This window comes from Caloenas nicobarica, chromosome 13 (genome assembly GCF_036013445.1).
Source record: "Caloenas nicobarica isolate bCalNic1 chromosome 13, bCalNic1.hap1, whole genome shotgun sequence".
NCBI lineage: Eukaryota > Metazoa > Chordata > Aves > Columbiformes > Columbidae > Caloenas > Caloenas nicobarica.
This window is the reverse complement of record NC_088257.1, coordinates 14877824-14903057: the sequence shown is the minus strand read 5'-3', so window position 1 is coordinate 14903057 and position 25234 is coordinate 14877824. Positions and strand designations below refer to the sequence as shown.

Sequence of the window (25234 nt, the reverse complement as noted above, 5' to 3'; positions counted from 1 at the left end):
GTTGCTGTATTTGGCTAATAATACGTTGCACATTTGGAACTTTGTTAAACACCTTAATTGTGTAGCAGAGAATAAGGCAGTTAATTTACGCAAAAGGACACAGAGGTGAATTTTATGTCTATATCTCAGAACAAAATAAGTAAATTCACTGAACATATGGCTTATTAAATTTAATAGTTCCTTTCCAAGATGATTCTGATTGCCATGTTTTGAAAGATAGGATTTTAAAAAAAAATTCTTTTGGATATTTGCCGTTAAGCAGATATGCCATCTGTCTCCCTAAACAAAAAGAAACTCAAGACTTTGATTACTATTTTCCTAACCGAGATTTACGGTAATGTATTTCTAGTACACTGATTAACTAGATCTGACATCACATTTTGGACCTGTTTATTATTCTTTTACAAAGAACCTGCCACATACATGCTCAAATGTACTACATATGATGAGAGAAGCATAAGGAAGCACCATCACCTCTTGCATCACTTGCAAGCACTGTTGGTGACACCGTGTTATTCAAATAGGCATCTTGTATTTTCACTCAAGTTTTAAGGAGACAGATGTCTAAAGCATAACACTCCAAACTGGACTTAAAATTTCTGTCATAAAACACTCACACTGGAAAAAAAAAATTAAAAAGAAAGCCACTCACAAATTTCATTTAAAAAATATATATGGTATGTATATGCTGGACTGAGCAGATCACATAAATTCTGTATTTCAAGGGGAAAAGTGTAAACCTGCCAGTATGCCAGATTCTTCTAATTTACATATTTTATACTTCAAATCCTCAGAAGTCCAACTCGTTTTTCCTGTCTAGTTATTTTCTAGGGAAATATTTTTCACTAGCAGCCTTTAAGCCAACACAAGCAGTATCTCACGTGCGTCTGAACCAAAACGGTTATTTCAACCCCACTGATAAATGCACAGATTACGCATCTACTTCTTAAGTCCCCAAGTGTCTCCTCCAAATCCAGCGTGACGTGGAAGAGAAGCCCGGGGGCAGCGATCCATGGCCTGTTGGCCCCTCGTCAGTCACAGGGACCAGTAAGGCAACTCGGCCACTGCGGCTGCACGGCCGGGTCTGGACTCAGAAGGTGAATATCACTGTTCATTTCAACCACACGAAGCTTCAGTTGCTTCTCCCGGGGCATATTATGTTCAGCACATTACAACGGAGTTGAAGAAAAATAAATCCTATATCTAGTCAAGGCATGGTGGAAAACCACGAGTGGCGAAAAAGACAAAAATAAATAAAGGGTTTCATTACCCAAGTCCTCTGTATGCTACAGAACTGATTTATTGCTACGACACTTTTCTGCTGTTTTAATAGCTGTATTAACCGAAGCAGCTTTTGAGACAGAGCGGGACTCCCACCTCACACCCCTCAAGTGCGGCAGGTCCGCAGGCAGCTGGGGCAGCTCCCTTTGTGCACCGCGGACAGAAACGGCTCATGCAAATGGTGGGATGAAGTAAAAAAAATGTTTTACAAGTTGCATTTTAAGCTAATATATTTTTTTTTCTTTTATCCTGAGACACGACAGCCAAAGCAGAGGCTGCTGTCTCCCTGAGGCAGGACGCCTGCCATCCGCCTAGACAGAAGGGCTGTGGATAAAGCCTGCACAACTTGCAATGGCATATGAGGACTTTTTTAACATCATAACACTGCACGAAGCACAATCAGCAGCAGCACAGAAGCATTTTGTTAAATTAAGTACATAAATAATATATAAGCACGCAAGGGCAAAAGGAGAGATGTGATATAGTTGGACAAACAGGGCACGGGAAAATACATGCGAGAAGTAAAATCTACAAATAAGAACGCAGGCTGCAGAACAAGCAGCAAAGCTGTCCAGAGGAACATGGTCCTAAAACCAAGATACACCATGCTCAGAGCAGATGAGATCCTTGCTTCTGGGAGAGAAGGACAAGCAGCATAAAAAACCTGAGCAAGAATGAGGACAAACGGGGCAGATAAAGTTCCTCACTTTGGTTCCAGCTCCTCACTCGCCAGATCTCCGCAGCACAGCTCGCCCTTGGCACCAGCCCAGCCCCGGCTGCCGCATGAGCAGCGCTGGTCGGCCCGAGACTGGCGAGCACCAGCTCTGCCAGCACGTACTGAATCATGATCCAGGGCTATATGTTTATTATTAATGAATATCGACCTAGCAAGGCCTCGTTTCGATGTTTTGAACTGGCTGGTCATTCAAACACTCTCCTAACAGGTTAACAGACCCGCTTCAGCGGACGTTCAGTTCCAACGCCCAAGGCTGTTCGCACTGGTGGGAAGTGATGGTCACCACAGAGCGACACGGGCAGCTCAGCTCCGAGCAGCACGGGCTGTGCGGGTACCTCTCTTCTAATGCTGAACAAGATAAAAAGAGACCGGGTGCAGCACAACGTTGGGAGAGCCTTGGCGAGGGGCTGGGCAACACCATCACCCCGTCAAAGGGCGTCCCTAACCGGGATGTGAAGAGCAGGAAGGCTCCAACACTCACCAGACACCGCTTTGCGTTTGAATCAAGTACATGGCACGAACACAGGTCATGTGCTGCCTGTTATGGTCCCAAGTGAGAATATGCCTGGGTGACAGATAATAATTCCTACATAACAAAACTACCCATGGTGTAATTTTTCTTCCACATATTTGATTTAGAGTAAGAACCACTACTCAAGCACACGTTCAACCTGCCTGATGATCTTGCTAATGCTAAATAAAGGCTGCTTGGGCAGGGCTTTATATTAGCTCTTCAATAATAGCAGCTGAAAGGCTGCTATCCCTAACAGAACAGATCCATCACAGAAATTCTTGTACAAAATGCTCAGAACTCACTTACTGAACTTTATGATTGAATAGCATACAAAAAAGTCTATAAAAAACATTGTCACTGTAATTTTAATTCCTCAGACTTCAGAAACTCTTTAAAAGATGAGTCAAGTATTTTGAGACCATCAGTATACAGAACTAATTTAATCAGGTTTGCAACTGTTCCCCAGACTGATGAATCCTTTGTGCACAAATAAAGGAGGCGTGGACTACACACTGGTACACTGTCCACTGCTACAACTGTGCGTGTTTATTCTAGGTTCCATATCTACAGTCATCACATTTTTATAGCATTGCCATAAATTCACAATTTGTATGCACACAACACAGACCTTTCCTTCTTTATTATTAATAAATGATAATAATGAAGTTACTCTGATTATCTCTCAAAATACTTCCTAAAACACCATTAGTATTATTTAATTAAAAATAAATTGGACTTGCAGAGCCTTTTTTTCCCCTAACTCTTCCAAAATTCCTTTGAATGTTAAGATTTCTTGAACCTGATTACAATATATTTTGCTTACATAAGCATCATCACAGCTCAGAGAGTTGTGGAATCCACCTTGCCTTCCACAAATAAGTAAAACAGATCTTGAAAAACTAGATAAATTGCAATGAAAACTATAAATTTAATTACAGTGTATCTTTCTTTTGGGGGGCGACAGGCAGGTAAGGCTTATCTATGAACCTCACGTGGAAAGGTACAACGCAAACTCTTCTCCTGCTGCTGGCTTTTGTCATAGTTAATCTGTTAGAGCAGGTTTCACTATATTTATATTCTGATGCAAAAATTATTAACTAACCAAATGATAAATCCATTGCAAAATGCAGATTATTTTATGACAGAGCATTCTAGCATCTATATAAATACAATAAAATACCTTACAGAATAAGGTATTTGAGATCATATCAATATTTTTTCTCATCACACATACCCCGATACAGTGCACATTTCTAACAAATGCATTCGCTGCAGTGCTCTTCTGTTGGTTTAGAACCAACTTCTAAAAGTCTGGCTTTAGGTCTATGTCTCTGCTAATTTCAAAGTGACTGTCTACTTTCTCTTCTCTCTCCTTGTGCAACTTTGTACATCTTTATAATATCTTCTGATTAATTTATCACATAGTAAAGGTTTTAAAAAAATCATTATCCTTTTGATCTAAAAATCCTTATATTTCATCTTTAATATGTTCTTTTCAGAGGAACTTTCTGGAGAAGTTGCCACGTATGTTCTACTCCTCTGAGACATAACAGCAGAGCTCAAGTAAGATTTCAAGAGCTTCAAATCACATTTAAAATTGTTTGAAAAGTTTTTGTTTGTTAAAAAAAAAAAAAAACAACCAAAAAACCCACCACATTTCTTTCATACTAAGAAAAATGAGAATACTATTGCGGTACACATGGCACAAGAAGACTAACAAAAACGAAATACATAAAATCAATATTGTGTCAAAATAGATCACCCCAAAAGTGATCTGAAGCATTTCTAACATGCAGTTATTTTGTGAACTAGACTCAAATAAGGAGGGACAAAAGTAAAGAAAAGGAACTTATTGATTTCTTCAGATCATTCTTCTAAGATGATCATTATTTCTGTAAGATGATCTGCTCCTCCATTTTTTTTAGCCATGCGAAGAATTCATTATACGTAGGAAAAAACCCTCCCTTTCTACATTCATACTGTGATATTCTGTTTCATAAAGAGTGCTTTTAGCCATCAGGTGTCAAACAAAACTAGGAGATTATCAGGAACCACATTAAAGTCATAAGATTAAGGCAGTATGTTATATTAAAAAAAAAAATGCAGGAAAGGAGAATAAATGTTCTTTCAGGCAAAGAACAGCAAATGCCATAATATTTTTACCAAGAATGAAAATATTGGGGGAAAAATATGCTGAAAAATACCAGTAAAAAATTAAATACCTAGAAGAAAATCTTAATATATATTATCAGGGGGCTGTCCAAAGCCATAGAAAATGTACCGCTACCTGCTCTGCCTCCTTTACACTTTATCGTGTCAGATTATTTTTGATAGTGATGGTGACTGTTAAGCCCTCAGAATTATGTTCATATCCTCCCCCAACAACTCCAGCCTTCAAGTAAAAATGTTGCAGTACTGATTGCTCCTGGAATGTGTTCTCAGGATCTTAGCAAAACAGCTGGGCTAAGAATAAGATAGAAAACACTGATGATTACTGTCTGCCTGCTGTGGCTATAGGTCAGTCATCTAATAATTATTATAGATCTCTCCCTTTATTTTTTTCTCTTCAAAAAAAGCACTACACAAAATATCATAATTGTAATCACACCAGGCTGCCTTCATCTGTCATGAGATCTGTGGAAGTAAAATGCAATGAATTACTTAAAACCAGCTAAAAATCTGAAAACACAGGAGAAATTCTGCTTTTAAATTAATAGAAATGCTCATTTGAAAAGATGCAATGGCATTCTGTCACAGAGAGAGGCGATACAGTGCTCCATTATCTACAGAATGTCCCTACTTCTGGCTAAGGACATAAAGTCCACAAATAGAGAGTCCACCGGGGAGAGGACGAGTCCTTAGTGAGACAGGCAGAGGACAGGCTTGGAGCGTGATCCAACCCCAAAATTCAGGATTAAACTGAATATGGGTACCCAGCTTCAGATTCTCTTAATTATAGGTCAAGAAATTATCTCGAAGAATAAAAACTGGCTAAGTATCATAATAGAAGTCGTCTTGAAGTATGCAGTAATTAGCCAGAAAATTAGAGCTGGCGCATTAATCTAGACAATCAAGACTCAAGGAGTCTTTGAGCAGCTACCCAGGGATATATTGACAGGTCCAGGCACAGAAGGTTTATTGTTTCACTATTTAATACTGAAAATACAGAGCACTCCACAAAGGAAGGAAACAAACTGAATTATTTACATATATTGTTAGCTTTAGAAATAACTATGAAATGAATAAAAATGAGAACAAAAATAAGACTCCAAATATTTGCATCTCATTCACAAACATAAAAGTGTTCAATCCCTAGCAGTCTTGTGCCATTCACTGACACATTAACCCTTCAAGGCCAACAGCTTAGAAGGTTTGCTGTAGTAAAAGAGGTTATTTTAAAGTGAACATTGGCATTTACATGCAGATCCAAACTTATTCTCTGTATTGCTATAGCATGTTTTTGAAAAACAGCACGCACACATGGCTGGTAAAACCATTTTTGACAGTAGATAACTGCTTCCTTGCACTGGTGTGTTGTTTCATGGGCTGTCCTAGACCTGAGCGTTTGATGAGTTCTCTGCAGTGTCCCCGGACTCCTCTTTCCTCTGCAATTCTTGTCCCACTATTTGTTCTCGCCCGCTCACCTTCTCACACTGCAGGAGGCCACAGTCGCAGCCTTGACCTAACCTGTCCTACCCCACACCTTCTTTCCATGTATTGTACATAACAGTTCAGAAACAACTTTTTAGCACAAGTGTTAGTGATGTTGTGTTTTACTTAGCAAAAAGTTTTCTTAAAAAAAAAGAGCTACAAAAGACAAACTCAATTCTGTTAAGCAATTATATCCATTCCCTTGTGTTCTCCTTATCCACACTGTGTAATATAGCTTAAAACTATAGCATTATGTGGGAGACGCAAAAATACCACACGACTCATTAAAAGTAATTCCCCTTTAGAACGAAAACTGGAAAGAGGAGTAACTTCACTGTAACTCATTTATTTCAAGTTTACTAAATAGAACTGTTCTTTGGAAAACTGATAAACCTATTTCTTATGTAGTACCACTCCTGTTTGGTTTTTTTGTTTTAAAAAAACTTCTTTTTTTCCCTGGGAATCATGATTAGTCATTCTTACAGCTCAACATCTGAGGAAACAGAAGCTATATTTTCACTCTTGAACGCTAATTTGATGTTGAGATAAGTCCCTTAACCATTTGTGTGAAAAAATCCAACTGCTACCTTTCAATATTTCTGAATGACAGTCATGGCTCTAAGCAAACAAATGATGCTCACATATTGTGCCTTGCCTACAGGCATGTTGTTCTAATTGAGTGATATTATGCCTTCTTACAAGATGGTATCTCAGTTTCAACAGGGCAAACAGTATCAGTTTCCACAGGCATCTTGAACTTCCTGGCAAATACAGTTTCATCACCGGAATGGTCGTCTTCTCCCCATCAGCAATGTGCTACGGGAAAGCCTTAGAATGACTGGTCAGCAGCTTCTCAGATATTTAGAACAACTTCAGAAATCACAAAAGCCATCCTTTCCACTGAGTTGCTGCTCAGCTGTAAAATCTGTCCCAGAGAGGTGTTACTTGAAGGCCCTCAAAAAAACCAGCATGGTTCTTAATTAAAAAGCAAAAAACCTATGAAAACTTCCTCTTCTGTCTTAGCCTATAGGAAAAGAAGCTTTATAAGTTCATATTTCTATTCATTTACCTGGATAGCTGCACTGTGTATTTGGGAGCACAGAGAAAACACCAAAGGATGGAAGGCATAAGTGAGAGTTCATATTGCATCTAAATACAATCTGATATACTCTGTGAATGAACTGCACCTGCGATATATCCTACAAATGAACTAAGTTTCTCAGAGTCCAGTTTGTGTAAATCAGTCTCCCAGAACCCACCACCTGACTGCAGATGGATCATCACTGTGCAACCACAGACCTTGGGGGACAGATAGGACAGTTTGTACATACAAGCCTAAGGCTCTTACACATTTTTAATATCAGCAAAGGTACCTTGAACTGGATGCCTTGAGGAGCCAGCACAGAACATATCAGCAATTTATTTTGTAGTAACGATACCTCTTCGTGACTTCATTCACAAATAAAACTGCCTCTTCTTCTGACAGCAGCATTGTTCTGCTGCACAGTACTAAATATCCAGAAACTTGAGGTGGTTTTCTCAGTAAGAAATGAGTGATGTAGAGTTTGTACATAACTATGGTGTAAGTGATGTTAGTTAAATGTAGCAGCCCAGGTGGATAACCAGTAAGCAGTCCCTTTTTAGGATCTGGTTGCTCCGACTACTGCTTGATCTCCTGAAAGTAACAGCACCTGAAGAATTGTATCTACACACAGCTCTGCTGCCAGTTGGGCACTTTATTCTCCATAAGGCCCCTTTTCCTTGCTCTTGCCTTGCACAACTAAAGGCAGAGGTACGGTTTAGAACCAGCACCTCTTCCAAAATTTAGTGGTTTTTAGCACAAGAACATGGAAGATCACAGCAATGGCACCCTCTGGTGACAAAGAGTAACACATTATAATGAGATAAATTATTTGGCCTGGAAAAACATTTAAATCTACTGCTTAATGTAAACCTCTTACATGGAAATTGTTCCTACAGCAAGTTGCAAAATATAGATGAGTATTTTTAAGAACAACGATAACTAGACTTCAATAGCAGACAACTTGAATGAAAGGGCAAAATATAAACACTTCACACTCTCTGGTATTATTGTATCTTCCTTTTATGGGTACTGGCCTAATCCGATGTTCTTTAACCATCAGCTAGACAAACTAATAAATTGAAAAAAAGGTCTCCTATTTTTATCAAACATAGTATTTCATGTTCACATATGGTTAAGATTTCAGCACAATCTCTATAGTGCTACCAACAGCTTTTGAGATGCTGAAGAACACTGATGAGAGGTCGCTGAGCCAAAGATTTACCAGGAGAGTGTTTTGGAAGTGGACAAACAGCTACTCAGGAGAAATCGTTCACTTGATTTGAGAGGAGGAACTGCAGCCGCTCTGAAGCATTGCCAATCATCCCCATAGCTGCTTACAGCAACAATGTCAGAGTCAGCAACTTCAAATGCTACAGAAAGACTGAACACATATATAAAAGTATTTCCCTTATCTATGTCAAGGAAGGAGACTGCCATAGAATGTGCAAAAGCTTAAATTAAGCAGAAAGTTGTCTTTAATCCATGTGAAATATAGTGAAATTAAAAGTAAACTGTTGATTTCCAGATTGCTTCTATATTATCCGACAGAAGAAGTCCAGTTCTGCAAGGAGTTTCTGCAAAAAGTTGAGTCACAAAAAACACTTTATGAGCAAAAACCATAAAACTCGGGCTCATGAATTAAATTTCTTCTCCTCTGATCTAAGGTATGGAACTTACAGCACACGTTTATCATTTACTACTTAATTTTAAAAAGTTTTTTTATAAAAGAAAGTAAAGTAATAAGAACCTCTCTTGCAACTCAGCAATTATGGGATTGTTTAGTTTTCAACCAGTTCTGTTTATTCTCATCTATACGTATTAAAACTTTGGCACTAAAGGATCTAACGGATAGTTTCCTATCCATTTTCTAATGGAAGATGAACTCTATTCTACCTGCATAGAAAGTTACATTTCAACATCACGTTAACAATCAATTTGAATGTATTGTCTCAGACAAGCTGTCCGATTACTTGAAAAGAACAGTGTGCAGAGTGTGTAAACACCAAGCATATCAAACAAAATATTTAGAAACAGTAGTAAAACAGCCATATATGTGTACAGTCTTAAAAATATGGCAAACGGGCATTCACTGCACTATCAAACAGAGTTCATTGGTCAGACTCAGGTCAGGCTTCATAAACGAGGCATTGACTAGAAAAAACAGTATACACCTTGCTCTAGTTATGTGCCAATCAGTGAAATACGTGAGTCTCTCTAATTAAGAAGATTATGAGTAGTGGGTATGCCACCTGAGCAAAGGTGCCAGGGTCTGGCTTGACAAATTTAGAGGATGCTTTTGGTAAAATTCCACAGTCTTTTGAAAGGGAAGACAGAAAATAAATTCAGTGTATGATTTTCTGTAACGTGTGCTTCAGTTTACAAGGGGAATGTGAAAAACTTCTGTTTGTTTGTGGCTTTTTGTTTGGATGGTTGTTTTATTCCTGTTTCACCATGACAAATTTCATTGACCACAACACACAGTTAAACACTCGTGCTGTTTTGTCACTCGTCAGCCATTCATAATGCATTTAATACCAAGCCAGATTAACTTTATCAGGTACACATCTCTGTTACAGAAAAGTACAAAAAGGCATTATTCTAACTCAAAGTTATACTTTGAACAAAGGTGCTGCCACTTGCTTACGCAGGTGACCTATATCACCTGAGTTTGCTTTACCAAAACTAGGAATTGACAAACTGCATGAGCTGCTGTAACGGAGCTCACGTTAAACACGGTTTCATCATTTCTCTCTAGTAGATGGAAAGGCTCATAATTAAAATATTAATTGAAAAAGTTCATGGTTATTTTGAGAGTTTTTAAAAAGCTCTCCACGTTGTGACCTTCACGCAATGCTGTAGATACAGCTGCACACAAAAGCTCTTTCCTTATGAATTCAGGAAAAAGGAAGGTCACGGCTCGCCTCAGCAGTCCGTGAACCCAGCTGCTGCAGTATTTTCCAGGTAGCCTCAACCCACCAGCCTATATTTCTCTTTTCCTCAATTTCCTGCCTAAACACGGGATTTTATTTCCCAGGTCTCAATTCCTGGTTGCTTTGATTCATGCACTTATGTAGGGGGCATTCATATAACCTAAAAAAGTCACTCCGAGGAGAGAGGCTGCAGAACAGGACACAGCTTCAGCCAGGTCTTCCCATGGTATACGGACAAAAGGCAAGAAGGTCAAGGCCCAGCAGCCAGAGTGAATGTCCAAATGGCATTTTTTTCTACCCTTTTAGGCCATCTAAGCAGAGCTGTCACTCTTGCCACCATGTGCATGCTTAGTCTCTAGAATATCACCAAACACTGTGTTCCAGAGAGTATTTATTCAGCTCTTTTGATACACCTGTATGTCGAGCACTACTTCTATCACATCATCCTGCCAACCTACACTACAGTTTTATTGAGTTATATTAAAACGGTAACAAATGTTTAAGATTTTATATACTGTCATTTCATATTCTTGTCTTCCACACGGCTTTAAAGTTTACCAATACCTCATACCCATTTTTTGTCCTTAACTCCATCATCTAGCCTTCCCTCAGCACTGAATGCATAAGCCATTTACCTGGACAAAATTGTAGTTGATGTGGAGCTAAGCCTTTAAAATCATTCCTGCTAGTCAATTCCCTCATTAGGAAACCACTTCCTATCAGAAGTACCCTCAGGTTTTGAGAGCACATCAAAATTGGATCCACTTAAGCAACCGAGCTTTGATACTGCGCTTAATGACTTTCTAAATCTGTCATTCACAAAGTACTTTACAAGCCTTCCTAAAGAAGAGATGAAGTACGCCCATGCATGAGCTACCCACCCTGGCACTCCTCTTAAGAAGTCTACTTGATGTATGACGTATGCAATTGCATTTTCTGAGTATATGACATTTCATTTAAATCTCATCATTTCCTTAGGACCATCTGGACACTTTCTCAGCTCTGAACAGACGTACAACTGCGGCAGCTCCTCCTCTCTCTTTTTCATCTCGGTCCCTCCTGCTGTTCCCAAGCTACCTGGGAGGGAAACCGGCACCACGTTCCCAGACGGCACTGACAGCTGAAACCAGCGCTCTGCTACGCGACGTACAGAAAGTCTCAGCTTCCCTGCTTCTTCTGGTACACAAAACAGAGATCTACCATCTCAAAATGATACGGGCATACTATCTTTATTTCCCACCCAATTAAAGACTACACAGATCTGCTCCAACTGCATCACCACTGTTTAAACACTCATTTTTAACAAGGAAAGGATTTCGAGTAGGCTGAAGTGAATATTTCTTAGTGGGAATATTTAGGAAGCAAGCTTTATCTCCCACTTTTTAACCCAAACAGAATTCTGTCACTGGGAAGGTTAAAACCTTCTACTTTCAGACTGGTGTTACCACTCAGAGCCATTAGCATGCATATGACAAAACCAAAGTCTTCTCAAGATTAGAATCACAGTTTCACCATAACCTTTTCTGCAAATTATGAAGTGTGAAACAGAAAGCTGAATTCAAACTGAAGTAATAAGATATTGAAAACAACGTGTCAAAATTAAAACAGTAAAAACAAGAAAATAAACGCCTCGGCTATCATCTGATGGTCTGGTGCCTCTTTGTACACCCCTTGATGCAGTAATTTTTTTTCCATTGTAAGTCTAAATGTGTTATTCAACAATATCACAGGAAAAGCCCAGATTATACTGCTCATAAAACTGAAGCAACAATAAAATGAGGTCAGTTTGAATTATGGGGTGTTTTTTGTTCTTTTAAGATTTATTTTACATCTGCATTTGAGAAACTACTACATGAAATCACCACCGAAAACTACATAGCAGGGTAAAAAAAGGGAAATATAATTTCCCTATGTTTCATAAGATTCAATCAGAAGTACAACACATAAATACAGTTTCTCATATTTTATCTTACAATTTTCCTGACTTGATTTACTTTATTCATGGTACTCTGGGTTTTTTTTTTTATACTAAGTGATATGCGCACATGGTATAGTCTGATATTCAAATCTTTCGTTATTACAGCAAAAAATACCACCGAAGTAATGCAGGGAAAAAATAACAGAATTCATGATCACTCGTACATCTAGCATTGCAAATACCGATGGATGTTGAACCTGAAAATACCTGTGAAGCGCCCTACAACAGCTTTCCAGGTGACGTGAGCCCTCGCACCTGCTGCTGGGGCCAGGCTGGTCCAGGGCACGGGGCGGATCTCGGCAGAAAGGACACGAGGTGGGGACGAGCGAGTGCTCGGCCCTGGTGCACACACTGTCGGAACTCACCAGGGTCATTCCCATCATCACCACTTGCCCGCACCTGGGCTGCTGACACAGAAATGGGTCCGTATATTCAAAAATATTTGCTTTTCATAGGCATTATCTGCAAAGAGCTACCAAAATCACAGTGTTTTATTGCGGATTTTCTTAAAACAAACAGAGATTGCCACAGTACGACCTTGACCTATTTCCCGTGTTTTGCTGAAGTTTGAGATTGCTTTATGTCTCCCCAGTCATTCCTGCCTTGCCGCTCAATTCAGAATCACTGCTGGTAAGATAAAAGCATTCCTCGATCATCTTTTTCGGTCTGACGTTATTTTAATAACATGGTTTCGGTCCTGAAAGTTCTCCTCCTCTCCCAAGACACACTTTTTTCCTTTCTGTCACACAAATGTAAACCAGGAACATCTCAAGTGTTTGATACTATAATATCAGAGTAGAAAACTGATGAAGAACTTTTTGTTATGTCCATTCTAGTAGCGACATTATTGATTATATTCAATAACAGAACTAATACAAAAAGTGTCAAGATAAAAACTTTCAATACACAAAAAAGTGACCAACACCATTCCAGCTGTTTTCTCTTTTACCACAGAAGAATTAACGTGATTTAAATTCTTATCTAACAGAAAGCATTGCTTGGGGATTCTCTTCGGCTCTATCTCTTCATTTCAGCACTCTGAATTATTACTGAGAGCTGCTCTGAGTTTCAATACTACTTTTCCATTCTCCTTTCTTCTACCTAGGATGTTTTCTCTTCTATATTACTGGTTTTCAGCTTTTCACTCTCATCTGTCTAACATCGGTTGTGTTGAATCGCCTCCATAACAACCGATACCTGGTTATTCAATAATGGTGAAGCCAGGAAAAGAGGAGATTGCAGATCTGTTGCAAAAGCATTCTGTACATCACGCCTCCCTGATTAGGACCATTCTGTTCCATGGATTTTAAAATTGAAAGTTACTTTATTTTATAACAGGTTTTATAGTTTTGAGAGGAACATAATTTTCAAGTAAAAAAAAAAGAAAAACCTACCACCTGAAACCAACCAAACACACACCAAAACCAACCAAACACACACCAAAACCAACAACAACAGCTCTACTTTAAAAAAGACCAAAAAAATTAGCCCTGGAATAGCTGCATGAAGGTCACTACCTAAAGATAATCAGCATCTAAGCTTTACTCTGGAAATGGGAAAGAACACATGACAACTGCTGAAAACTGCTACTTTTGAAAAGTTTTTTCCTAATATTTTGGAATAAACAGTCACAGGATTTAATAAAAGGAAAGCAAAAATAAGCATTCAGGAACCCTATGGTATATCCACTACACTCCATACCTGTGGGATCCTGCAAATAATTCTCTCTACAAAGCTGGCACATGACATCAGAGGTGAGCTACATTTCTACGTGACTTTTTACATTTGTATGTATCACAAGAAGATTTATTTACTTACATCTTGCAACTCAACACATCATGTTTGATAACAATTTGGTGACATATGCGATGTTATATATTCATGTTGTCGTGTCTGAAGAAAAGATTACCAGATCGAGACAGTAGTAAAAGCTGTGAGATGTAGGAGGAATTCAGAGCCTAATCAAACTTGTGAAAATAAAAGTGTTGCTTTTCAAACTGGATCATCAATAAGCTGTTTTGTTAGGAAGAATTTCAGTATACCAAGTAAAACATTGAATTTAAATGAGCTTCCATTATCTCAATTTATCTATGAGCATCTCAAACCCGTTAATATTTCAAGGTTCATAGAATTCTAATTTATGATAAAATTAAATCATACTAAATCTAGAAGTGCATAAAATGGTCAGAAGCTTTGTGAATGGATTTGAATGGGAACAAAACCATATTGTTAGAGCAACGTTTAGAAATTAAGTCTCCTCTGGGCTACTCAGAGATGTACTAAAAGCAGCAAAATAGATTTCATATTACAAGAAAAGTGAGAGGTATGGTTTGTTATATTTTGTTTGTTTTTAATGCAATGATATAAACTCTGACAGCATCTCAATATTAGAAAAACACAAATGACACCTTTTGGAGTTGAACACAACAGTTGAACTGTATCAAGGGAAAAAGCTTCAATGGTACTTTAAATAAATTCAGTGCTCTATGCATCATGAGCTCCCTCTAATATTGCTAGGCATAAATGGATAAATCTCATACCAAGAAACGTCTTGTTTTATGCCAGTATCCTGCAAATCTGAAACGATAACAGAGAGCGAATTTCTCTTGAAGTATAGATTCTCATTACTTCCTCTTCGAGATGAATACCTGGCAGGTTATTGATCTGCTTCTGAAGGACAGAGTGTTTATTATGTAGGAAACCACTGCTGGGCACAAGCGTGAGAAATTAATGATGGTTTTGTAAGTGTCCACACTGTGGTGCTGAACCAGTGGGGCAACTGTCAATCTATATGATAAAGCATCCCAAAACTTCATAAAATCAGTGATGTGAGGAAGCATTGATTTTTGAGCTAAGCAGGATTGGTGAGAGAGCAAAACTACAAAGTTTACTGAAGTTAACACCTCTGTGTATATAATAGTTGCTTCATACTTGCGTGACTTTTTTTTTTAAAACAACCTAACATACAGAAAGAAACCCTTATCACAATCAGCTTTCCAAAAGGGAAAAATTTTTACCAAAAGGTAAAAATGAACTCCACATACTGGTTTGTTCCTTGTGTGCTGTTTGGTCATGTCCTTCTTTCTCTTATTAACATCATCGTTAGAAAAATTACCTATTCAACATGGATTCACTGCACTGTATTACCAATTACTTAATAATTCACTTATTGTAAGGAGGAAAACAAAATGCAAGCAAACATACTCATTTGTTTATCAATGTCTATGACAGAATGTATGAAAGCAGGTCCTGAGATTAAATTTTCTCAGACAAAAGCTGTGGCATTGCACTTCCACTGAAACGGAGACAGTCACCTTCAGAGAAGTGAATTCACGCTACAGAAATGAATCCCAATCATTCCATAATGCCAGAAATTCATTAGTCAGGTTTTCTATTCAAAATTATGCATGGTAGCCTTATCAAAACTACATTAAAGTCAATGGAAGTTGTCATATTTTCTAAGTACGGTATTATTAAGAAAAAAAAAAGGAAAAATAAATCAGTCACTAATCCTTTTTCAAATACTTTCTTCCTTGTGTGCACCTTTACTAGTAACTATAAGTCTCCTCTTTGATTTTGATTTAGAAATGTATCCTGCTATGCCTATGGAGAGGAGAGATCACTCGAAGATTCAGTTTAAACCACCAAAAAGAGACTGCTGTTACAAACAGAATCAATTGCACTTCGCTGAACTTTTTTCTATCAATATGCAAACTGTAATTCAGTTTTACCTTTGACAAGCAGTTGTTTGTGTTTCCAGTGCCTGGCGCACCGGCTTTGTTGAAACAGAGACAACTGTCAGTAAGTATGGGGATGAGCCTAAAAAAATATTATGTATATATATATCTCTAAAAAACCCCAAAGAAATCCTTTTCTGAGAGGCACCCAACATGTAACAAATTAGATTTTATCACAAGTGATGTGCGTAGCAGAGAGCTGTTTTCACCAGCTGGTATCAGCTCCCTGAAGAGATGGTTGAACGGTTATAACGCTGGGGAGATTCCTCTTCACCTTCTCAGAAAGGCAACTGTCAAAACCTCTAGTTTGTATTTTAACTAGGCTGAGTTTGCATGTTCATCACGCTACAGGATGGAGGACAAATTCCTGCAAATCCATTTTTATTATTTACTTTAGTTCGATTCAAAAATACTTGAGAACAGAAGATTCCCCAGGTAAAAATTTTTTAGCTGATACGGATGAAGAACATGAATGTGGGTTATATGCATTTGAGAGGACAGGTGGCCTAATGCAGTTTGAGAATCAACCAAAAGCTGGGTGTTTTGCCACAAATGACCGTGGCACTGTTTCAAGTCTCATTTCTACGAACTTAATAAGCTACACCAAATAGGAGTGCTTTGACTCAGTCTTATGCATAGGTGTGCTTTCTAAAAGCCCCCAATACTTACCAATAAGCAAAAAGCAATTTTTTTTTCCAGCTTCAAAAACATGAAAAAACACACAAAATTAAACCCGGTTGTTACAAATTAGCACCATTGTTACCTCTACTAGCATATTTAGATTATTAATATTACTTTGAGCTGTGTATAAAAACGACATATGGGAAACTATTTCTGTTAGGAAATGTCTGTCCACTTACCATCAAGTTTAATTTAATGAACTCTGAGCACAAACTTCTGTGAAGGATTATTGCATGGAAAGTAAATTGTAAGATAAAACACAATATATATCATATTATATGATACACATGTAATAGAGTTTCCTCCTATTGATGCTAAAAAAAAAACCAAACCCACAACAACAATAAAAGCAGCTTTAGTCAAACTGAGGTAGAAAAGTGAAAGATACGCATTTAAAAGAACACTCATGTACTTATAAGTATGATCACATTCTTATAGACGTGCATTATGAACGTACTGAAGGAAAAGGCCTACCGTTCTCCTCATCTGACTTATTTTCGTTGTCGGAGTCGGTGAGCGTGAGCGCTGAGTTTTCACGACTTGACAGCCCGGAACTCCGCCTGGATTTGATCCCTCTGCCCCACAGCCGGATCGCGTGCTCCGGGGACATCCCGGCCTCCGTGTCCGAGTCGGCATCGGAGCCGGTGCTCAAGGAATAGCCTTGGTGGAGAATTCCTATGTCTGAGCAGTAGCCGCTTCGATGGGGAGAGGGCTCACAGATTCCTAGTTCTGCAAGGGTGAAGTTTGTTCCTAGAAGGGCAATTAAAAAACAAAACATAAATGAAGTAATCTAAAAGTCAGAGGATTTATTTTAAGTTTGAAAATAACAGACCTTTTAAAGCCAAGCCTTAGTACTGAATTAGATACAGACACCTCTGGTGCACAGAGCTAGTAAGACTTAGCTAAAACATATCTAAGAGTTTAAAAGGTTGAAATACACAAAACAAAGGCAGGAAAGGTCTCTAAATTTCAGGTGACTATTTTGGCCCTAAATAATTAATCACTTAGGTATGTGATTAATGTAAAGCCCTTGACAAGTGCTAATGACATGGCCTGCTTTATTATGTATCAAACCTTATATTTGTAGGAATGGGGTATGAGCTTTGAAGTTGAGCATTTGATTACTCAAAAAGATAATTTTTTTCTTATGAAGCCAATTTTCTCACACATGAATCTTCCATACAGACAGGATTTTTTATTCTGATTTTCATATAGTTTCCTGTTTCATAGAAGATAAACACTTATTTGGGAAAGCAGAGTTTACAGCTCAGAATCACTTGAAAGAATGCAAACTATCAGCGATGTAACATGAAACCTTGTCACCAGTTTTGCACTTTTACATTTGGTGAGATTGGTAGTTTAATGCCTGCTATAGAAATCAAGGTAAATCTCATAATCATTGTAATTGTTTTCTGCCTTTTTTCACCATATTCAAGAAGAAAGTGTGCACTGACACCAAATCAGGCGGTCACCGCATTTAAAGGCAAAACCTTCAGGAACAATGTCAAAACGCGACCTTTAGCAGTTAATAACGACTCCATGGACACAGTCTCATACATTTTTAAAGCACATGGAGTCCCCCCGGGACTCTCAGAAAGTATAGACTTGCTGGATGATTTCTGCTTATGTATTTGTTTCCTACAGTAATGAACAGGATGGTAAAAAAATATAGGGAAATATTCACTGGTCTCTCAGGCTTTCAAAGGTTTTGAAAAGCAAAGTGATCTTAGCTTCATTACATTGGGCTAAAAATGAAGAACAAAGACAGACTGAAGTCACTGGCAGTACAACCATCAATTATTTCATTAATTTCTTAATTCACAGATAAACTAGATCTGTGGTCTGTGTTTCTAAAATGGTAGGTTTATTTTGTCAAAAAGCAGTTTACATTTTCTCCTCTTCCTCTATATATTCCTCAGAAAGAAGGCACGCATTAGGAGTTCATGCACTAAGTAAAAAACGCACTTAAGTGTCTTCTATTAATAAAGATGTTAAGTGGTTTTTTTTTGGTTTTTTCGGTTTTTTTTGTTTTTTTAGTATTACAATTTCTTTCACAGATTAGCCAGGAAAGATCGCACAGTATTAAATCCATCTGGCTCATCTATCTGTATCAGCCATATCCACTCTCACACCTCGCTGTTAAAATATTTTTTGGATATGGGATGTATGCACCCATCTATAGAAAGCAAAACTGGGCTCTACTCAACATTTATTCCTAGAGCTCATCAGTTAAAGGAAGGTGAAAGATTTCTCCTGGAAGGCCGAGCTCCACCTCTACCAACAGTGGCACTGAGCGGGATGGCGGGAGGGGACAGGTGCCGTGTCACCCCCGGGCCCCCCGGGCACCGGCCAGCAGCAAGAGGGGACCGCAGCTACACGAGCGTCACCAAGGGGTGCTCCTAAAGAAATGAAGCATCTAGTGGCAACGCTTCAAAAGAATATTAAAAGGCTGACATGAAAAAAGGCAGCTCTCTTTCATCAACACCAAATTAACCTGAACCCTCCTAGTTAGGAGTATATTTTAACCTGCCTTCTAATATTTACTGCCATAATCAGAAATTTTGCGGTTTAGTCAAAAGCAATGAACTCAACAGTTCTAAAAATGAGCTTCTCAAGTGTACTTGAGTCTAGAGATCCTTTGGCTTTTTTTTTTTTTTTTTGAATAAGTAAAGAGCTCTAGCATGACACTTAGATGAATCAGTCACTTTTAAAGAAAATGTAAATTTAATCATGTGCAATTTCAATAGAAGACATGTAACAAAAATAGCTCGACTGATTAATTTTGTTTTAGCCATATTAGCAAACTAACCTTAGACTCATTTAAAAAAAGGTCAAAATCAACACAAAATATAAAACTTATATAAAAAAAATGGAGTGCTGAGGCTTACCAGCCCCACACCTTCTGACCTACACAGGTAAAGTGGATGTTGATATGAGATACACATGAAAATTACCCAACCCATCATGAAAATGAAGTTTTTCAAGTTTGCTTGTTTGCTGGTGGCATAAATGTCTACAAATACACATCAATTAGGAACATATTAGCTTAATTAAGCTGTTTTACATAAACAGTAAAACATTTTAATGATATTCCGTGGATTTTAGCAGCCATTAGAAGCCTAGAGGATTCCACTCTGATTAGCATCCTGTATTGATGTCAAAATCTGGCTAAAACATCTGATGCAGAAAGCAATGTTCAGAGAAATTCTTACTTCATTTGTCCAAGGTAAACGGTAAAGGCACTGACAGTGGAAGGAAACATAGTATTCACAGAATTCATTCATACATTTGAGTTTTATTACCTGGGAACTTGGCATCTTCCAGAAATGTGGAGAAAGAGATTTGAAAACTGATGAAATTTTTAAAATTAGAGAAGTGGATCAGATCAACTCAAGAACACAAAAGGAACCCATCTCCGAGCCCTGGGAGAGGATTTTCTATGCTGCTTCTCAGACATCTCCTTACAGTCTTACAAGAGAAAATCTCAAGCATCCTGACGATAGACATAAAATATTCTACAGATTTGCTTCTCTAGGAAAAACATGCTCTTCTCCGGTAGACTCCAATTAGTTTTATTAATTTATGTTATTTGAACGTGTTCTATAAGAAAGCATACAATGGGAGAATAACTTGTCCTTAGATACCCATGGATAACCACAGAAAAACATAGTTCGAAGATTTTTTCACATCTATATAGATACAAAGATTTTATATAGATTTTATATATATATATTTTATATCTAAATATATTTTTAAAGATCTCTATATATCACACTTCCTGATATCTTCATAGCACTTAATTTACTGTAAAATCTGAGAAAAAGGAGATAGAAACACTATAGCTATGTTCTCTAGACCTTTTCTTGATCTAGATCATATCCTCCGATGTGCTTCATTTCCCTAAAATGAAAGTGCCCACATCTCTTGAACAACATATGAACTGCTTTCACTGATATAATATTCTCTTATTTGCTCAGCCATTATTGCACATTGAAGTATTAATGGGATTAATACACCACTCCTGTAAATTCAGACAGATGATAAATACAGTTCTGGATGCACAGAAATGATTGCTCCAAAATTCATAGCAGAAAGAACGCTATTATTACTTTGTAAATATAGTCTTATGAACAATGAGGAAATATCTAACCCATTTCATATGCGCTCATGGTGGCAGAATATTCCATCTGGGATCACCCAGAAGAGAGCAGCTGTCCTTGTCCCCAGGAGGGACTAGAGCAAGGAGACACAGCCACAGCCTGGCCTGGGGTGAAGATTGAGAGTCTCCTTTAAGAAGTATCTTTCTTACAGCTCTTCATGTGATTAGGAGATCAAGCACATCACAACCTCCTAGAAGAAAAGAGAAGGAAGGAGGGCAGCAGTGCCTGTTGCTTGCCATACCTTTGGAATTCAAACTGTGTTGTTAAGTATTCACAGAGAGAAATCTGGTCCATGAGCTAAAACGTGCTACTAGCAGTAGCAGTCAAGGCAGATGGATGGCTTCTTACAGTGCTACACAGCATATTCTATCTCTAGGGCTTGCATGGAGTTGAGAATAACTGCATTTTACTGAAACTTCACTTGCAAAGCAGGACTGAAATGTGCAGGCAGAATCCATTCTTGCATATTCAAACCTAAAGAGTGTTTTCTTTCAGATTCATGTAGCATCTACTACATAAATAACACGAGGTCCTTATTGGTGGAAAAGAAACCTCTTTCTCTCAGAGAACACACCACAAAAAAAAAAAAAAAAGTCAAAAGGTTTTTTGCTTTTCCGTACGCAACTGAGTTTACTAACCTTCATCCCCAGTCCTTTCATCCCCACCTGCAGAAATCATTAGATCATTTTCATTACAGAAAAGTAGTTAATATCAGCAGCTCCCTTAAAGTGTACGTAATCTCTCATACAAAAATAGACGAGTAGATGCTAGTTTAGAACTGTAATATAATGTTATATACTCGATCATCATTGCCCATAATCTACATGCTGTGAACAGTCTCTTGATACAGTAGAAAAGATGTTTTGTTTTCAATTAATACATTACTTCTATCATCTTTGGAGCACTTTTCCTTTTACAGAAATTTACTACTTAAGTTATTTAGTATACAAATGCTTACTAAAAGTGTGTTTAGTTCAATGACGTACAGCTCTACTCGTTATCTCCACTAGGATAAAAAGCATTACCATATAAGCGAAGGTTATTTTCACCTAACCTCTAGGCAGAGGTCTCATTTGGGAAACTACAAATGGCAGGAATCGCCCTTCTGAAGATTAATCTGCTCCAGCTGTGATCGCTACAAGATGCCTCAGAGGAAGATCTCTCAAACCAGGAGCACACAGATATGATACATTTGCCTTCAACACTAGGTCAGCAGTTCTGAACTGAGCAAAGTCTAAAATCAAAAGGATAAATATGACTTACATTCTTTGCTACTATAATCCATCACAAGCAGTAAGGACAGTAAGAATACATTTAAGACAGTCCGTCCTTTCACAAATTTTGGTTATGTTCATAGCTATGATGATTTTTACTGGCAAGAGTACCACAGTTCAGCTGCAATCTGTGGTATATAAGAGGTCGTTCTTTTTATGAAACTCCCGATGCACACTTATTTTTCTCAATTCTTTATGCATTCATTTTTTGTAATGACAGGGAGAACAGATGATTACAATCTCAGTTTTTTATCCACTTCTTGCACAAATTTTTAACATTTACCCTTTTTACTCATCTTCCTTATCCAATAAACAACTGCCATCTTTTTAATCCACCTTTGTATTTTAACTGTTTCAATACTATTCTTTTCCTGTGGTTAAAGATCCTGTTCTACAAAGTGTTTTATTTAATTTTGTTTCTAATTCCACACTATCAGATACTCCAAACTAAAACTCCAAACGTGAGCTGAGGGATACACTACAGTCTTCCCGCATTTTTGAATCTCTTCTACTATTTTAGTTATGATTTTCAAAAAAAAAAAAAAAAAAATTAAGTCTTTTCTTTTGTGAATGTCCCCCGCTCACTCCTCCCCTGCCCCGATACATCATTATACGTCATTATAAAATACAATGCAGTAGTACGGTACTACATATCAGTGGAATCTTTTCTGTGCAACATACAGGATCGTCAACCACATAATCACAATGAATAGCCTCTGTGGCAAATGTAATATTAGCATGAAACATGCCTGGAAAATTCTCTCTCTTCATATCATTGATATTACGACTGCAATATTCCATTTCTGAAGACTGCACAAATTCAAAAAGCAAAGCACAAGGAAAAGATCGGCTCTTCTTTCTCTGTGATCCCTCCAAGCGGAGGAACCTCCCTGGCTCAGGAGACCAGATAAGAACGAGGAGACACCAGAGACTCATAACCTACAGCAGGGACACGGGCCAGCTTTCCTCTCCTTTACAATATTCACAAATGTTATTACATAAACCGAACCATCCCCCTGAACTTCCCTAACACCCCTATTTCCTAACTCTTTATCCATTTTTGCCTAATAATAGTCCTTTGGTAGCATGGGGAAGGGGAAGTATCAGCTCCTGTGAAGCAAACTCTCCCCTGATCAACCACTAAAAATACCAGAGAACGGATTCTTTAGAAATTAGAAAATAACAATAATGAACGAGTGGTAGCATGTTCTACATTTCTGAAATCTGTAGCTGGGGGTTAACAACAGCAGGGCTTCCCACACGTTTTTTTACTACCTACTAAGAGGATTCGCAGATGACATATTTTCATTTAAGATTATTAAATTCCAGATACTGCTAGTCAGGAAAACTAAACATTTTATAAATAAGCAAACGTGAACTTTAATCACTTAACGATGATAAATCCTGCTTTGATAGAGCACACTTGTGACTAAGGCACCAGGAAATGCTTTATAGCTGTTAGTGAGAAGTATGAGAATACACACAGGTCCTGATGTCCATCTCCAATGTGCCATCGCCCAGCCCGCACGTGTGCACATACATACACCCTCCACCTCCATAATCCTTACTGCAATATAGAACATACATTGGGATTATGAAAAACTGTTACAAATACTAACACAGTAGTATGCAGACAGCACTTCTTAAAATTCAACAGAAACACAATGGTTTCCTTAAAAGTGAAATGCTGGCAGCCTCAGTCCCTTCTGCAGCAAAGACTGGAAGCAGCAAACAGAAATCCATACACAACTACAACACGTGGTGTGAATTTGAAATATATTTTCTAGCTCCTCTCATCAATGACAGCAAAATCCTTTAATTGTCTTTTTCATAATCCTCTTTCTGCCTTCCTTCTTTCTGACTCAAAGATCCCCAAGCCTAATACCAGGATACAGATGTTTCACTTTTTGACAATAAATCTGTTGACAGTATTAATATAGTAGATTCATATCCACTTCAAAAAATTATAAGGTTCATAAAACCAGGCATCTAATGAGATTTCACTCTAGCTCACAATATTAGCCAATCTTTAGTTATATGATCATACTCATCGTGCTTTTTTCAGTAAAAATTCCTCCTTTAGTGGAGTGATTGTGGAGCTACTATATATTTTTTTTTTTAACCCGCCTCATTAAGTCTTTACATTCCAAATAGGGAATACGGTATTTTTAATTACTTCATATGCTTTTTCTACAGTTGTGCTGAATGTAGTCTCAAAGAACATCTCAAACACTAATTCATTTGTCTTCACCTCCTTGTGAGGTGAGATTTATCATCCCTATTTTATAGCTTTTAAACTAAGGGTGAACAGAACAGCCTCTTTCCAGAGCACACACTAATTTGGGCAGAACAGGTAGCACGTAAAAATTATATTTCTGGCATTACCTTATGGTGATGAACTTATTTTTAATGATATGTCAGTTTAGGACAAAGTATACATTTATTGTTTTCTCCTGAAATGTTGCTGTTGATTAAGGACAAAATCAGTTTTGGGAGGACAAGAGGATGGAGGTAGGTGGCAAGCATGATTATTATTTATTATCTACCCAACACAGCCCAGGTTAAAATGTAACTCTTCAGGATAACGTTTCACTAAAAAAAAAAAAAAAAGAAAAAAAAAAAAAAGACACAGAATTATTCTCAAATTGCTTTTTCATGTTAAACAACTGGCTCAACACCTGCTGACATCTCCTGTCACACTAGCATAGTACTTTCCTATGAAGGAATGACAAATACAGCTTCATGGAAAATGTAAACCTCAAAGACGAGTCAGTTTTAAAGACAGTGTAAGGAGAAAATGAAGTGCTATCACAATAGAGAGGAGGTAGCATTTAGTATCTGTATTGACTATCCACATTTGCAATGCACAGTTAGGCTCATGTGGCACAAAGAAATACAGTAATTAGACCACAGTATCCACATAATATAAAAATCTCAGTTTTCACCACTAAAAGCCAAATCATTTGCATTCTAGTCTAGCTCATGAAGATGTTAGTCTTCTGTCGTAAAACCATTTTTGTTATGTCAGAAAAGGACAGTGAGTCCTCCTTGTTCTCCGGAAAAAACCCCTCAGTTGACTATATATATCTCGATATGAGTACTTTTGGCTAAAATCACTGTACAGTCACTCACACATCTGAGTTCAATTATTAAGAAAGATTTCTATGAAAATCTGTAGGAAACTACCAGAGGATAAATCAGCTGGCGA

General features: G+C 37.8%; 1 protein-coding gene across 6 annotated transcripts in view; it reads right to left on the bottom strand.

Moving 5' to 3' along the window:
• The window catches only part of TENM2 (teneurin transmembrane protein 2), a 501281-nt gene that overhangs the window by 443753 nt on the left and 32294 nt on the right, over window positions 1-25234 (bottom strand). For all 6 annotated transcript variants that reach the window (XM_065644312.1, XM_065644313.1, XM_065644314.1 and 3 more), the window contains exon 2: window positions 17067-17342. In XM_065644312.1, coding sequence (XP_065500384.1) covers window positions 17067-17342 — 276 coding nt within the window. The remainder of the gene's footprint in view (window positions 1-17066; window positions 17343-25234) is intronic.